Source organism: Schistocerca piceifrons, chromosome 5 (genome assembly GCF_021461385.2).
Source record: "Schistocerca piceifrons isolate TAMUIC-IGC-003096 chromosome 5, iqSchPice1.1, whole genome shotgun sequence".
Classification (NCBI taxonomy): Eukaryota; Metazoa; Arthropoda; class Insecta; order Orthoptera; family Acrididae; genus Schistocerca; species Schistocerca piceifrons.
Genome location: NC_060142.1, coordinates 409209967 through 409226482, shown reverse-complemented (window position 1 = coordinate 409226482; position 16516 = coordinate 409209967). Strand labels below are relative to the sequence as shown.

The 16516-nt window shown below is 43.1% G+C and overlaps 1 protein-coding gene across 1 annotated transcript in view; it reads left to right on the top strand.

Moving 5' to 3' along the window:
• The window catches only part of LOC124798488 (aspartate aminotransferase, mitochondrial), a 67005-nt gene that overhangs the window by 46481 nt on the left and 4008 nt on the right, over positions 1 to 16516 (top strand). The window contains exons 6-8 of the mRNA XM_047261926.1: positions 1674 to 1772; positions 2456 to 2621; positions 7420 to 7570. Of these exons, the coding sequence (XP_047117882.1) occupies positions 1674 to 1772; positions 2456 to 2621; positions 7420 to 7570 (416 nt within the window). The remainder of the gene's footprint in view (positions 1 to 1673; positions 1773 to 2455; positions 2622 to 7419; positions 7571 to 16516) is intronic.

Below are 16516 nucleotides of genomic sequence, written 5' to 3'. Positions count from 1 at the left end.
TAACATAACTGATTCTATTTTATGTCTCATTTATCTTGCCACTTTTATCTTTCCATTTACATGTCATAGAGAGTATTGTTTCTTCATTGAACTGTCATGAAATGACTTTATAACTTGAATATGATTATAGCAGACACAAGTTCCTCTTTTGGGCACATGTGGAACAAGTGAATTGTGTAACTAATTTTCTGATACTATGATGTTTCTGAGCAAGAGAGAAGGAAAAATAGAAAGATGGAAATATTATAATGATGAAATAATGTATTCATTAAACATTTACTTGCCATGCATGCAATTTTCCTTGCAGGCTATTTATCACATTTAGTTGATATCTCCTCCACTAAGATTTTGACAATCACCTTGCTAGTGTTTGCATGTGCTTGAGTCACGACATACTCACTGCCACACTCAAGAGCAACAGCCAAGGTCATGAGTAATGAGTGTGTTTGATGTGCATGTTGGCTGCCTCGCCAATAGAGTAAAGAAAAGAAAAAAGAAAAAAGCAATGAGAGAGAGATGTGGGCAGTTAGTAATGGATGAACAGAGGAGAATGAGAAATGGTGAGAGTAGAGTTAAAAAAAATGAAGGAAAAAAAGTACATAAAACATTACTTGGTCACTGCTGCTGTTTTGTAGTGTGCTTGGCAACAGGGTAGCCACAGGAAAATTATGTACAGTGATACCTTTGTAAAGAAATGTACAGTTATCTTTGTTTGTCTGTTTGATATTTTTATCATTTTTTAAAGTTTGTATATCTTTAAAAAAATGACTGATCTGTATTTATTGAAGCTTGAAAAAATATATGGACTGTAGTGCATTTAAAGTTCTTTGCTGCTTTGGATAAGTCATTTCTTCCACATCAAAAGATACGTTTGCCTGCATCATAACTGCCATTTTCTGTCCTTGGATATGCTGGCATGTCATCTGTGTGTTTTCAGTTGCCACTACATGGTCAGTCTGTACCAGGTCTTCAGATATGGGCCTTGACATGTGAGAAATGGCTCATCCCTAGGCTCAATTTTAGACTGTTTCCTCTGGTTTCAAATCTTCATTGCGTGCACTGATCAAAAAGCCATCTCTCTTGCAGCAATCTGTTGCAACTCACTCTGTCCTATTGACTTTCATGGCAAGGAGTAGGTTTACCTCAGAGTTGCTGTGGACATTCCCAGGCCAGTTGAAATATCCCCCACCCCCCCCCCCCCCCCCCCTGTGCGAGAGAGAGAGAGAGAGAGAGAGAGAGAGAGAGAGAGAGAGAGAGAGAGAGAGAGAGAGAGAGAATATGTTGGGGGGAGAATTAAGATAAAAGAAGAAGCCCCTTCACTAATAAGTCTTACAGTATCAAAGGCAGAGCAGCTTGCGAAACCACGTGTTGTTTATCAACTACCTTGTGTCCCCTGCACAGCTTTTTATTCAGTTATTAGTGTTCAAGGAAAGCTCTCTCTGTTTGCACTATGTACATATTGGTGGTTTCTCAATTTGTCATTTTTTTTAAATCTGTGAATGTTATTGATGTACGTTGTCTATTGAAAGTTATGAATGAGATATATTTACTAGCCTTAAAATTTGACCACAGGTGGAGCAGATGATGTAAATACAGCAGTTTTTCAACTACACATAAGTAATAATTTAATTGCAACTGCAAATTCTCACTAATTTCTAACTTACTTTTGGCAGGTGATGTAACTCGTGATGCTTTTGCAGTAAGGCACTTTGTCCAAGAAGGTCATCAAATAATTTTGACCCAGTCATATGCCAAGAACATGGGATTATATGGTAAATATAATGCATAATAAAAGCATGTAAGATCTGCACTTCAAAGATCTCATTTGACTTTTTGTAATAATATTCCTACTGTCAACAAATATTCAATAACGAACAATTAAATTAGTGCAGAGACAGGCACAATGAAAAAGATTACTAAACATTTAAACTTTAGCATAAAAAGTCCCCTCCAAAATAGGACCACCCCCCCCCCCCCCCCCACGCGTGCACGCGCACACGCACACAAAAAGCAAACAAAGCTCACCCCACTTACACATGGCTACTGTCCAACAAATAACAATATGTTGTTTGTTAATGTACCTTCCTGAAGTAAATAATTTTTCCAGCTTTTTTATAAATGGGAACCAGTATTCTCAAATATTGAGCCAAATATATCAGTTGTGCATATATAAAGGAACACTGCAGCCAGACACACTTTAATGAAGAATGAGGATGTTTTTAAAAGTACTTCACAAAAATGAGAATTATGTCCTCATAATGTAGAAGCAGTTGGAATCCTCAGTTTTGAGTCATAGTCCTATATTATTTCGATGATTGGTCTCCCTTTGCTGCATGGAACCTACAATATGATTATGTTAGAGGTACCTTTGCCTCTTAGTAGTTGACACTGCAATAATACAAAAGAAAACATTGTCAAGGTTCCTTTTATTAAAAATTCACTTTTGTTTTGATAGGTGAAAGAGCTGGTGCGTTTTCACTTATTGCTGGGAGCAAGCAAGAGGCCGATACAACGATGTCTCAGCTGAAGATCTTAGTAAGGCCAATGTACTCCAATCCACCCATTAATGGTGCTCGCATAGTTACAGAAATTCTGTCCGACCCAACTCTCAAAGCTAAGTGGTAAGATCACTTTGATGGATTTAAGATTGGAATGACAGTTCCACTTTGTAATGCTTTTGGAGGGAAATAAATTACTGTAACATCAATTGGTTTCATTCTGTTAAATTCTGTCTTATTTACCCTGAATGTGAGAAACACCACTTAAAAGTATAAAATTTGTGAAGGTTATGGTGAAGTATTTCTATCTCCAAAACATAATAAAATGTAACAGATTTCAGATAGCTTGTAACCCATTAGCCAGATACATCTATTAAATTAATGTTAAATTGTAATTGAACATTGAATTTTAATTTAGATCTTGATTGTATAGCTAAACAAATGTTACTATTCCCTAGAATTAAATCTTAAAATTCAAACTATACCCTTCTGCAGCTTGTAAGAATGATATTGTACATGCCATGGCTGTTAACTTTTAAGTGGCTGCTGGTTCAATTCAATGAAATCTTCAGAGGATGGTAGTTATCATAGATTGAAAGTTGCATGATTTTAAGCTATTTGAAGTAATTCATTCTTATGTAGAAAGGAGACATTATCTCCAAAGTTAGTGCTACAGAAATATAGCATCTCACATTGCTTTTATACTGTTAGATGTTGGTGCCCCTATACCCCCGCCGGCGAAACATTGCACTTGACAGTTCGCTTTTTGTCTAGTTAGGTTGGCTATACTGTAATAGCGATGTTGCAACAGCAGCCTCTATACACACAGCAGACGATACAGTTTTCCGTCCCGTCTCGTAAATGCAAACGATTGAGCAATTACAGTGTATATAAAAACTCGTTTTTAGTTGTACTACAATGTCAGGAAGTAAACAACCGTATAATAATGCATGTAAAAGCATAACAATGCGCACCCTTTCGATAACGGAGCAAAGAAATACAAAAAACAAGCATCTGACGACTGATACTTTAAAATCAATAATGTACATAGTTTACGAAATAAATAATAACCGAGATTGCAATAAATAACCAATATTAGTAATTTTTCACTCACCAATTTACAGCGATAATGGCGCAATTCCATCCAGCTCGCCATCATCACTGTTGTCCGATTCATCGCCAAAACCGTCTTCATCGTCGTCATCAGCAAGACAAATCATTAATTGTTCATGGCCACTGATAATGCCTTCTATTGTCTGTGCTGCTCGCATAAGCTTCTCGATGTGCTCTACTTTTTTTCTCCATGAGGCTGCATCCACAGTCACAAGAGCTTCACGCAACAGCTTTTCCACCTCTGTTATTGTAAAGGACTTGTTGTTCCTTACATACATTTTTACATCACTCCATATTAACTCAATAGGGTTGAAATGGCAGTGATATGGTGGCAGCCTTATTATAGTATGACCCTGCTCCTTGGCAATTTCGTCTACTACATATGTAGGTGTCATAGGCTTATTTTCTTTAACAAGAGAATATAACAGAACCTTTGTCATACTCATATCCGCTGCAATATTTCGAGCCTGTAACCACTGCACCATAACTTATTTCTGATCATTTGTGGTTGGGGCTTTGTTCTGTATCATCGAATGATATGGAGCATTGTCCATTACAATTGTCGTAGGGACAGGAAATTGTTTTAAAAGGTTCCTGAACCATTCAACAAATTGTGTGTGATCCATATCTTCATGGTAATCACCAGTCTTTTTTGATCTAAAAACTAAAAGTGCGTCAGGGACAAAACCACTGGAGCAGCCTGCATGGACCACAATTAATCTAGCTCCTCTTCCCGTTGGCTGATGGCCGCTACTGCTGGGTGTGTTATCCGTCCAACATTTACTGACAGCTTCCCCGGCATTAACCCACGTTTCGTCTAGCCAAATTATGGAATGAATGTCTCTGCCCACAATTTTGTGCAAGAAAATGCTACGAGCGGTAACAATATGTGCCGTCTCTAACAGTACTTTGCGTCCGTCTAGTGTTTTGTAATGGAAACCCATGGTTTTTAGCACAATTCTTAGTGATGTTTTACCACCCCTGAAGAGTTCACTTTCTTTTAAAGAGATTAATAACTTAGCTACAGTCAGCTACTCTTTTATGCTGTAGTAAGCATAAACATGCCTACGAATTGCATCAGTCTGGAAAGAATCTGAATCTGTGATAGGACTAGGCCGCTTTTTCTTCTTTCCCGGGGTTGATAAAAATGTATTATTTGATCCAGACAGCTCGGAATCATTACGGCTCACTTCAGTATCTTCCAAGTTTTGTCGTAATACTCCCTTACTTACTACGGTTCTTGCACTAATACGAAGAGTTTTCGACGTACGTTTCACCACTTTGTCGGCAGGAATTGATGGCTGTCCATGAATGCTTACGTAGTTTTTCTCCTGCTCGTAAAACTCAAGAGTTCTGCATAGTAACTCCAGTGCCTGGCTGTTTAGCGGCACCCCTCGACGCAAAGGATTGTCACTAGGTGAACGAAGTCTTTTCAGTGGCATTTTCCAAGTATGTACACACACAACGTAACAAAAGTCACAACGATATAGCACACAGTACAACGAAAACACGCGGTAAACAACATACAATTCACGTTGTATACACATTCACTAAACGAAGCCGGCAACGCAGGAACTTTGACGTCACAGCACGTGAGTAACAGCAGTGCTCACTGCGCTGTGATTGGCTGGCGCCCCACGCTGAACGCCTAGTGCCTATCGTTCTTCACTTGTTACTCTGTTACGCTGCCAACTTCATACGCAAACGTCAAGTGCAATGTTTCAGCGGCCCAGGTATAGTTCCTTTCAGAAATAATATGGGTTTGTTAGATGATACAGAAATCTGTTTATGTGAGTTAGGCACCAGTAGCATAGAGCCATACATTACTACTACTACTACTACTACTACTATTTCTTCTTCTTCTTCTTCAAGCATGGGGGAATTCCCACATCATATTTGAAAGGATCCATTCATAAAAACTCATGGAGAATGGAAAAAAAGTTAAAATAATTGTACTGCTTCATAATTTTTCACTATGTATTGATAAGTATTATTTCAAAAAACAAAGATGATGTGACTTACCAAACGAAAGCGCTGGCAGGTTGATAGACACACACACACACACACACACACACACACACACACACACAAAATATCTTGAGTGTGTTCTGCCCACCAAACAAGATCAGGGCGCTTCTTGGAATACTTAAGGATGGTCTGGTATTGAGAAAACCTAGTACTTACCATATACCATGTGAATGTGGTATGTCTTACTTTCGCCAGACCATCAGGACCATTGACAAAATATGTAAAGAGCATCAAAGGCATATCAGGCTATGACAAGCCACTAAATTGGCAATAGCAGAAAATTGCTTGGAACTTGAGCACACCATGAATTATGATAAATCCAGGATCTTATCTCAGACCCCCAAATTTTGGGATAGCGTCATAACTGAATCTATCGAAATCAAGATGAGAGAACTTGATAAACCGGGAAGCTGGATACCAACTCAGCACGGTGTGGAACCCGGCTTTGGACCTATTACAAAAACAACGGAAGAAAACACAAGACCAGGAGAATGACAGAGGTGCCGGAGAAAGTCAGAATGGTCACAAACAGCAAACGCAGTCTGTCGATGGTACTGGGAGCATGCCTGGCAGGCGAGGACTTACTAGGGTACGCTATGAAACAGCTGCCACTGGGGAAAACAGCAGAAGCGGGTGCAGATGGAAGATGGAACATCTGGCGACCAACTGACAGGGTCGCAGTGGGAGCGAATGGCTTAGGAAACAAAACTTCCTGGCAGATTAAAACTGTGTGCCGGACCGAGACTTGAACTTGGGACCTTTGCCTTTCACGGGCAAGTGCTCTACCAACTGAGCTACCCAAGCACGACTCACACCCCGTCCTCACAGCTTCACTTCTGCCAGTACCTTGTCTCCTACTTTCCAAACTTTACAGAAGCTTTCCTGCAAACATTGCAAGGAAAAAAAGGATTGAATAAAACTTGGAGTTTCAACCTGGAAATCTGAGATCATGCGATGAAGCAGTTGCCTCCCTGTTTGTGTCAGTGCTGTTGTTAAACACTTTAATATTTGTGAATTTACATTATTAGTTCTAAAAGTTCCAACACTCTGCTTAAACTGCTGAAATAATCCAAACTTTACAGATGTGTAGAATTATGTTCCACAAAAGTGATTAAAATTGCACAGAGATGACACACGTGCAGGCTCAATAGTTTCTGTTTGTGTGAAATTTGAAGGCTTGGTTTTACGGTAAGCTTGTATGTGAGTGAACAGCAGCCAAAGTAGAAGGGTGAAAGAAATTGCTAGTATAGAGTCCTGGTATCAAAAAAGCAAAATATCATATGCCACTCCCTTGCTCCCCTTCTCTCTCTCTCTCTCTCTCTCTCTCTCTCTCTCTCTCTCTCTCTCTCTCTTTCTCTTTGTTTTCTTCATAGATTGTGGCTGGGAAATGTGCTCCTCATGTGTCTTCTGCTGTTTCATGTTTCATGAAAGATGAGATATCCCTAGCTCTTCCACTTCTTGTTCTTTGTTGTTGTTGATTTTAACAACATTGTCCTGTGTTGATTTTTTGTATATTTATTGTAATTGGCCTCCTGTAATGAATATGTTTGAGTTCTATAAACAAAATAAATATTAAGTAATTTAGCAGTTTATGTAGGCTGCTGTGAAGCTGTTGCACCATACTGAAATAAGTTTATGAACCGTAAGCATCTTGTTCCACCCACAGATGAACAATACAGAACAGAGAAAAGAGAGACTTGTGTACCATTTCAATGTAATTATTTTTTCATACAGAACCAAATGTGTATCATTTTAAAATAATATTTTGGCATTTTTAAAGGCTGAAGGACGTGAAAGGAATGGCAGACAGAATCATTTCTGTGCGCACACAGTTGCGGGACAACTTGAAGAAGGAAGGCTCCACCAGGGACTGGTCACACATAACTGACCAGATTGGCATGTTTTGCTTCACAGGCATGAACCCACAACAGGTGAGAAGATTTTAGCATTTCCAGACATGCAAAATTTAAGATGATGCTAACTATTTTACATTTACTGTGTACATAACTTTTTCTTTAGAAACTATACATTCTTTGATTGAACTATGGGGGTTTTGAAGGGTTGTGGTTTCTGCTGAAGAAATGTTACGTAGTATCAGCACGTAAGTAAATACTTGTAGCAGGCTGAATGAAAGTACCTCTAGGCGGACAAGTTAAATCTCTATGCAATATTCCTTAGAAGTTGTTGCAAATGGCCAAAGAAAATGTTTCTATAATTACATCTACATCTATACTCCACAAGCCACCCAACGGTGTGTGGCAGAAGGCACTTTCGTGCCACTGTCATTACCTCCCTTACCTGTTCTAGTCGCGTGTGGTTCGTGGGAAGAATGACTGCCGGAAAGCCTCCGTGCGCGCTTGAATCTCTCTAATTTTACATTTGTGATTTCCTCGGGAGGTATAAGTAGGGGGAAGCAATATATTAGGTACCTCATCCAGAAACGCACCCTCTCGAAACCTGGACAGCTAGCTACACTGCGATACAGAGCGCCTCTCTTGCAGAGTCAGCCACTTGAGTTTGCTAAACATCTCCATAACGCTGTCACGCTTACCAAATCACCCTGTGACGAAATGCGCCACTCTTCTAAGGACTCTCCCAATGAATCTCAACCTGGCACCCGCTTTACCAACAATTAATTTTGTATGATCATTCCACTTCAAATTGTTCCACATGCGTACTCCCAGATATTTTACAGATATAACTGCTACCAGTGTTTGTTCCGCTATCATACAATAAAGGATCCTTCTTTCTATGTATTCGCAACACATTACATTTGTCTATGTCAAGGGTCAGTTGCCACTCCCTGTGCAGAAATTTGAACTGGAAAGCAAACGTGTAGCTGCAATTCAAAAATTCATTCACCTGTTCATGCCACAAATTTTAGGGCATGAAAGTTCCTGGGCCGATCTTGAACAGCTGACTTGGATAGCTGGTGCATCAGAGCTTGATACAAAAACCTGTGACTAAATAATAGAAAACCCATGAGAATAGGCCAAGTTGTAAAACTGGGTAGCTAATCTCTTGCCTTAAGGTGGTTATCATATAGCTTCATTGACTGTACACCTGATTATTGTAAACAATTAGCAGCATTCAAATTTTCAATCTATTTATTGTTAATCTGACTAGTACTCTGTGTTCTTTTTTCATTGTGGTTAGTTTGGCCACTAGTTCATGTTGTTATAGGCTTAGTTCTTCCTTCCTGATTATTCATATTTGTTACTACTATTCCAGAGCAGGCTGAATCTACGGTTTTTTCTAGTTCTCTGATTCCTTCTCTTTGTTCTATCTTCTGCATGGAAGCACTTCTTCGTTCTGATGTAACAACACACTGGTCTTGCATTCAGGAGCAATATGGTTTAAATCCCCATCTGACCAACCAGATTTAGATGTAACATGAATTTTCCTAATTCGCTTAAGACAAATGCTTGGTTGGTTCCTTTGAAAGAGCATGACTGATTTCCTTACCCAGTCTTCCCTAATCCTAAATTTGTATTGTCTCTAATGACCTTGTTGTCCCTTCCAACCTTCTTTCCTTCATTCCAACAGCATGGTTCTTTTGGTTCCCATAGTTCTTTACTTTTATATCATCTGTTGTTCTGCTGTCCATTTTCCGGATAAATGTGCCTAATCACTCACCTTGAAATCCAGGCCATTCTCTTCTGTAGTCGCAGTGTCCTCTTTCAGATCTGGGATTTCCTTCCAGATTATCTCTTCTGCAGTTTGACAGTCACTTACACCTAAGCAACACATCTTTTCATGCCCTCCCTAAAACATTACATGCTTTTCCTTGGGTTTTGGCAATATATTTAAAAATAAATTTATATGTAATTAGTGTGGGAATAGGTGGTTTTCACAACAAATATGGTACGTCTTGTCAACAAATTTTTGAGTGCAGATGCCTCTGGCACTCTAAGCAGCCATTTGCATCACTAGATCCTTAAACTGGCCCTGCTTCTGCCACCCCTCTTGATCACCTCACCCATCGCTGTCCATAATTTCCCCCTATCTGATTCAAACCTGTTGAAAACGTTTTTAGTTGTTGATTGTTCAGCTTAAAAATTTCTCCTGTACAGGTGTTGGAACTAAAATATTGATCAGGGATTCTAAATATGATCGTGGAATTTTGCTTCCCTACAGATTGATTTAATTATCCATTAGTCTTCTAGTAGTTAGGTACACAGAGTAATGATATTTGTATTAAAATTTTTGTTTTGAGCAGCACTGCACTGTAGTAACTTGTGCTTGAATAGCTGATAACTATTCATTTCCACAGACATGTCAGTACTCCAGCTTATGGTTTCACCATCTGAATAGTTACACAAAATGAATTTTTTCCTGCTCATTCTAGTGAGTACACCTTTGCAAGCCCTTATGAATCAATGGGATGCAGGTACCTTTTTGTTAAAATGATTCTTATGCATGTTTGAGGCAAGGCTGCTCCCACTTTTGGACTGGTTATGACTCTCTCTCTCTCTCTCTCTCTCTCTCTCTCTCTCTCTCTCTCTCTCTCCCTCCCCCTCTCTCTCCCTCCCCCCCCCCCCCCCCCCTTCGAATCTGGCTATGCTAGTCCTCATATTTTGATATTTTGTGTTTCAACTTATGTTGATCTAAAGCATGATACTGCAAGGAAAAAGAGAGAATGCCAAAATCATGATAAATGGATAATTACTAGAGCTGGTTGCAAAATCCAAATACAAGGGAAGTATGGTATGAGGGGGATCAAATATGAAAGGGATTTTTGTTTCTGAACATCAGTAATTGGTAGAACTGGCCCCGCTCTTCTGCTATGTTTGGGCGGGACTGTTAGAAGTGAGAAGAGCGTGCTTTTAGATATTTCCCACCATTTCATCAGTAACGCTCAAGATTTATGAGCAACAGGTGCACCCCCTCTATTGTGCAATGCATAATTATCAAATTTCTTGCTTGTGAAGGAGTTACAGCAGTGGAAATTTGCCAAAGATTGACTGTACAGTTTGGTAGTAAAACATTATCAAGGATGCGCAAGTTTGCCTGGCATAAAAAGTTCAAGGAAGGACAAGAACGTGTGGAAAATCAGCAACGCGATCGCTGTCCTCGGACCAATATTACAGAGAAAAAAAATTGTGCGCTTAAAAACATTATTGACAACGATTGACAGGCGATAGTATCAGAAATTGCACAAAGTCGGAATCAGTCACAGGAGCTGTCAAGCAGTCACAAATGACCTACAGCTCCAGGTGGGGGTCCCTAAACTTTCGACCACAGCTAGGTTTGCAGAAGAAGGTGATGCATTTTTGAGTTGGATCATCACCTGTGATGAAACGTGGGTTCACCACTACACTCCAGAATCCAAACAAGCCAGTAAGGAGTGGTGGAGGAAAGGCCAGGCAGCACCAGTGAAATCCAAGACTCTACCATCAGCTGGCAAGGTTCTTTCAACCATTTTTTTAAATCAGCGAGGCATTTTGCTGGTTGATTTTTTTGCAGGAGCGATGCACAATCATTGCTGCTGACTACTGTGAACAAGGTGAAAGTTGCATATTGCTGCAAAGGACGAGATCAATCGATTCGACAGGTCATCCTCCTCCACAACAATGCGCGACCCCATACTGCAGCTCTGTCTCCAAGCTACAGGAAATGCACTGGACTACACTTGATCATCCTCCTTACAGCCTGGAGTTATCGCCCTGCGATTTCAATGTATTCGGACCGCTTAAAGAAGCTCTAGGAGGGCGTAGATTGAAGATGACGAGAATGTGGAAGACTTTGTGCACAACTGTCTGGTGACATGACCTAGTTCTTTTTATGAGAGGGCTTCAAAAAGCTGCCCATGTCCTGGGACGAATGCATTTCCAGAGCTGGAGACTGTGGAAAAATAATTTATAATTGCCTTGAGTTTTTTCAATAAATGAATTTAAATAAAAAATAAAATCCCATTCATATTTGATTCGCCCTCGTAGAAGACCTAAGATGTGATGCAAACATAAGGCAGAGACTAATAAGGAAGCATTGGAGGCTGTCAATGAAAAGAAAGTTCCCCCCAGGGGGTCCACAACTCTTTTGTGGATACGTGTGTAGCGAGCACGGGACCCCGAGCTAATGTGGGCCTCCTTCCTTTCCGGGCTGCTTACCTTCATTTTCCGCATCCTTCCCTATCCCCCCCCATCTTCGCCCCCTCTCCCCTCACCACTGGCTCTTTCCTTCCCTTTCTCCCCCTCTGGGAGTATGGTTTGTGCCTACGTCCGGAGAAGGACGCTCGTAAATGTCGCACATTCTTCGCCTACTCTGCTTGTATGTCTTCATCCTTCCTTTGTCCTTCTCTTTTCCTTACCTCTTCTCTTTACCCTTTTCTCCGCTGTGGCGTTTGAGACCTCTCTTCTTTCCTTTCCCTTTCTTTCTTTTTCCCTTTCTGTTTCTTCCTCCCTGTGCGTGTCTGAAGGCCGACCCACGCATTTTTGTGCGTAGCCGGTGACGGGGTAACGCGTAATTCCCCGCCCCGGGTAGACAGGTAGGACACGTACGTACCTCCTGGTAATGGCCAGGCCCAGGGAGGGGTGATTACCCGAGCTGATACCTTCCGAAAGTGCCGATTGGTCCCTCCGTCCGTTTGTCGGGAGGTGTGACCTGAGGTGTGAACAATCACCTAAGGCGGGAGTGCCCTCAGATAGGGCCCCCACAAGGGAGGAGCGCGCCATCGGAGACGCCGGTAATCATGGGGATTCTTCCGCAATGGTTTCCTCACCTTCCACTATGTCTGCTCACAAGCGTAAGTTCACTGAGTCTCAGCCACAGACAGTTCTTCCATCGTTGCCACAGTTCCTTGTTGTTTCTCGGTCTGACGAAGGTCACGACTTCTCCACGGTCAACCTTTTCATTATTCAGAAAGGTGTCGACGCAATTGCAGGTCCTGTAAAGTCTTGTTCCAGATTACGGAATGGCACCTTGTTGTTAGAAACAGTCAGTGCCCTCCAGGCACAAAAATTGCTATGTACTTCACTGCTCCACACCTTCCCTGTCCGGGTTGAAGCGCACCGCACTTTAAATTCCTCGCGTGGAGTCGTTTATACACGCTCCCTCAATGGGTTGTCTGGCGAAGAAATTCAGCACTACCTGTCTGACCAGGGCGTAACGGCTGTTCATAGAGTTATGAAAAGGGTTGACACGAACATCATTCCAACCCTCACTGTCTTCTTAACATTTGACAAAGTTCAACTCCCATCAAAAATCAAAGCAGGCTATGAGATAATTTGCGTTCGCACTTACGTCCCAAACCCTATGCGTTGCTATCGGTGTCAGCAGTTCAGTCACACCAGCCAGTCCTGTTCCAATCCGGCCAAATGTGTTACGTGTGGCAAGGATGCCCATGAGGGTGCTTGTCCACCTCCATCCCCTCGCTGCATCAACTGTATGGGTGACCATGCTGCTTCCTCTCAAGATTGCCCCGTTTTTAAAGACGAAAAGCTCATCCAAGAAATCAGAGTGAAGGAAAAGGTGTCGACCTTCGCTGCACGAAAATTATTCGCCAGTTGACAGCCCACCGTGCCTCAGACAGGAAAATACAGCACTGTCCTTGCTTCTCCTCGACCAACAAAGGAGGCGGCCACGCAGACTTGCGACCTCACCTTTAGTGCCACAGTCGTCAGATCGGCCAGCGCAAAGATCGCCCGTTCAACCTCACCACTTTCGTATGCCCACTCTATGGCTCACCCTTCATCGGATTCTGCTAAATCTCGAGCCCAAAAATCAGACACCAAGACTTCGAAAAAAGAGCATACTCGTGAAGATTTTTTACGTACCCCAACTTCACAACCTTCGGTTCCTCCTCCATCTAAACATCATATTTCCAAGAAGGCTACTAAGAAACCCAGTTCATCTCCTTCTCCGCCAAGGCGTGTCCCATCTACAGCACCACCTGGCGGAAATCGCCCTCGGCCGTCTTCTGTGTCGCCGAGGCGCACTGCTGGCAGCTGATCAACCGGCCAATCGCTGGTGGCAGGAGCTGCTCCTGAACAACCTATGGATCAGGATCTTCTGCCTTCGGCTGAATGCCATTCCATGCTGTCGGTCACAAGCTCTGAGCAGTCATTGAGTTGACGGCAACCTTGGTCACATTCCTCCATTTTCTGTTCACCCTATGTCCATTATCCACTGGAATATCCACGGCATTCGAGCCAATGGGGATGAATTGTCGATCGTCTTACAATCCTACTCGCCGGTCATCTTCTGTCTTCAGGAAACAAAGCTGCGTCCCCATGACCGCTTTGTTCTCTCCCATTTTCAGTCCGTCCGATTTGATTTCCCCCCTGTTGAAGGCACTGCAGCCCATGGAGGACTCATGATACTTCTCCATGATACTCTACATTATCACCCAATCCACTTAAACACTTTCTTCCAAGCTGTCGCTGTCCGTCTTCCCCTTTCTGGATATACCTTTTCTCTTTGTACTGTACACATTCCATCGTCCACACCAATGGCACGAGCTGATCTCCTTCATCTTCTTGGTCAGCTTCCACCCCCCTATTTGCTGGTTGGGGACTTCAATGCCAACCACCCGCTTTGGGGATCTCCACATCCTTGTCCACATGGCTCACTATTGCTAGACGTCTTCCACCAAGTGGATCTAGTTTGCCTCAACACTGGGGTCCCTACATTTTTGTCTGCCTCCACGACAAATTTCTCTCATTTGGACCTTTCGGTCGGTACTGTTCCGCTAGCTTGGCACTTCGAATGGTTCGCCCTTGATGATACACACTCGAGTGACCACTTTTCATGTGTCCTTAGACTGCAGCCTCAACTGCCATATATGCGCCCGCGACGCTGGAAGTTTGCCCAAGCCGATTGGACACTTTTTTCGTCTCTAGCGACATTTGATGACCGTCACTTTCCCAGCGTCGACGATGAGGTCACACATATTACCAACGTTATTCTTACAGCTGCGGAATGTTCAATACCACGCACCTCCGAATTGCCCCGGCGCCCCCCAGTTCCTTGGTGGAACAAGGCGTGCCGTGACGCAATATGTGAGCGGCAACGTGCTCTTCGCGTTTTCCGCCACCATCCTACATTAGCCAACTGTATCCGCTATAAGCAGTTCCGTGCGCGATGCCGTCGCGTCATCCGCGATAGCAAGAAGGCAAGCTGGACATTCTTTATTAGCTCATTTAACACCTTCACTCCCTCTTCGGAAGTTTGGAGTTGGCTTCGACGGTTCTCAGGCGCGCCTAGTTTCTCCACGATCTCTGGGCTCACTGTCATGCATGATACATTAGTGGACCCCCGTCGCAATTTCTAACTCATTGGGTCAGCACTTTGCTGAGATTTTGAGCTCTTCAAATTACCTGCCAGCGTTTCTCCCGAAGAAACATGCAGCGGAAGTGCGACCTCTTGCTTTCTCCTCTCAAAATCGCGAAAGCTACAGTACTGTTTTCTCCATGCGGGAACTCCAACATGCACACTCTTCTTCTCGCTCCTCCGCCCCAGGACCGGATGGTATCCACGTCCAAATGTTGCTGAATTTATCAACCCATAGTCTGCGTTACCTCCTTCGCCTTTATAATCGAATTTGGACCGACAGTACTTTTCCCAGACGATGGCGGGAAGCTATCGTCGTTCCTGTTCCGAAACCTGGAAAGGACAAACATCTCCCCTCTAGCTATCGACCCATTTCTCTCACGAGTAGTGTATGTAAGGTTTTGGAGCGTATGGTGAATTGCTGTTTAGCTTGGTGGCTGGAGTCCCGCAGTCTTTTAACACCTGCCCAATGCAGATTCCGAAAGCATCGTTCTGCAGTTGACCATCTTGTTGCTCTCTCCACTTATATCATGAACAATTTTCTCCGGAAACACCAAACAGTAGCAATATTTTTTGATCTGGAGAGAGCATACGATACCTGTTGGAGGACATGCATCCTCCGCACACTGTTCTCTTGGGGCTTTCGAGGTCGGCTGCCCCTTTTTCTTCGCGAATTTATGGCAGAGCGCACAGTTAGTGCGGGTGAACACTACTCTCTCCCGTACTTTCTCCCAAGAAAACGGGGTACCCCAGGGCTCCATGCTGAGTGTTGTACTGTTTGCCATTGCCATAAATCCAATTATGGATTGTCTCCTTCCTGATGTCTCGGGCTCCCTCTTTGTGGACGATTTTGCGCTCTACTACAGCTCTCAATGGACCAGCCTTCTTGAACGATGTCTTCAAGGATGTCTCGATCGCCTCCACTCTTGGAGCATCGAAACCGGCTTCCGTTTTTCTCCCAGTAAGACCGTTTGTGTTAATTTTTAGTGACGTATGGAGTTTCTTCTACCCTCCTTACATCTAGGACCTGTCAACCTTCCATTTTCGGACGTCGCTAAGTTCTTGGGTCTTATGTTTGACAGAAAACTGTGCTGGTCCTCCCACGTTTCCTATCTTCCTATCCCTCAACACCCTCCGTGTCTTGAATGGTACCTCCTGGGGAGCGGACAGAGTGGTCCTTCTCCGCCTCTATCGCGCCTTAGTGCGCTCGAAATTGGACTATGGAAGCATAGTCCACTCCTCTGCTCGGGTGTCTATTCTTCGGCGTCTCGACTCTATCCACCACCGTGGATTACGTTTAGTGTCTGGAGCTTTTTACACCAGCCCTGTGGAAAGCCTTTATGCTGAGACTGCTGAACCTCCGCTGTACAATCGGCGAGCAGTCCTTCTGAGTCGTTATGCAAGCCATCTGTCTTCCATGCCTGCTAATCCAGCCCCTGACATTTTTTTCGACACCTCCTTTGATGTAGGGTATGCAGGCCGCCCCTCCTCCCTACCACCACCGGGAGTCCGCTTCCGTCAACTGCTCCATTCTCTTTCCTTCCGCTTTCCTAAAACCTTCTTGACAACTTGGGGTACAGCACCGCCTTGGCTCCGTCCCCGGATCT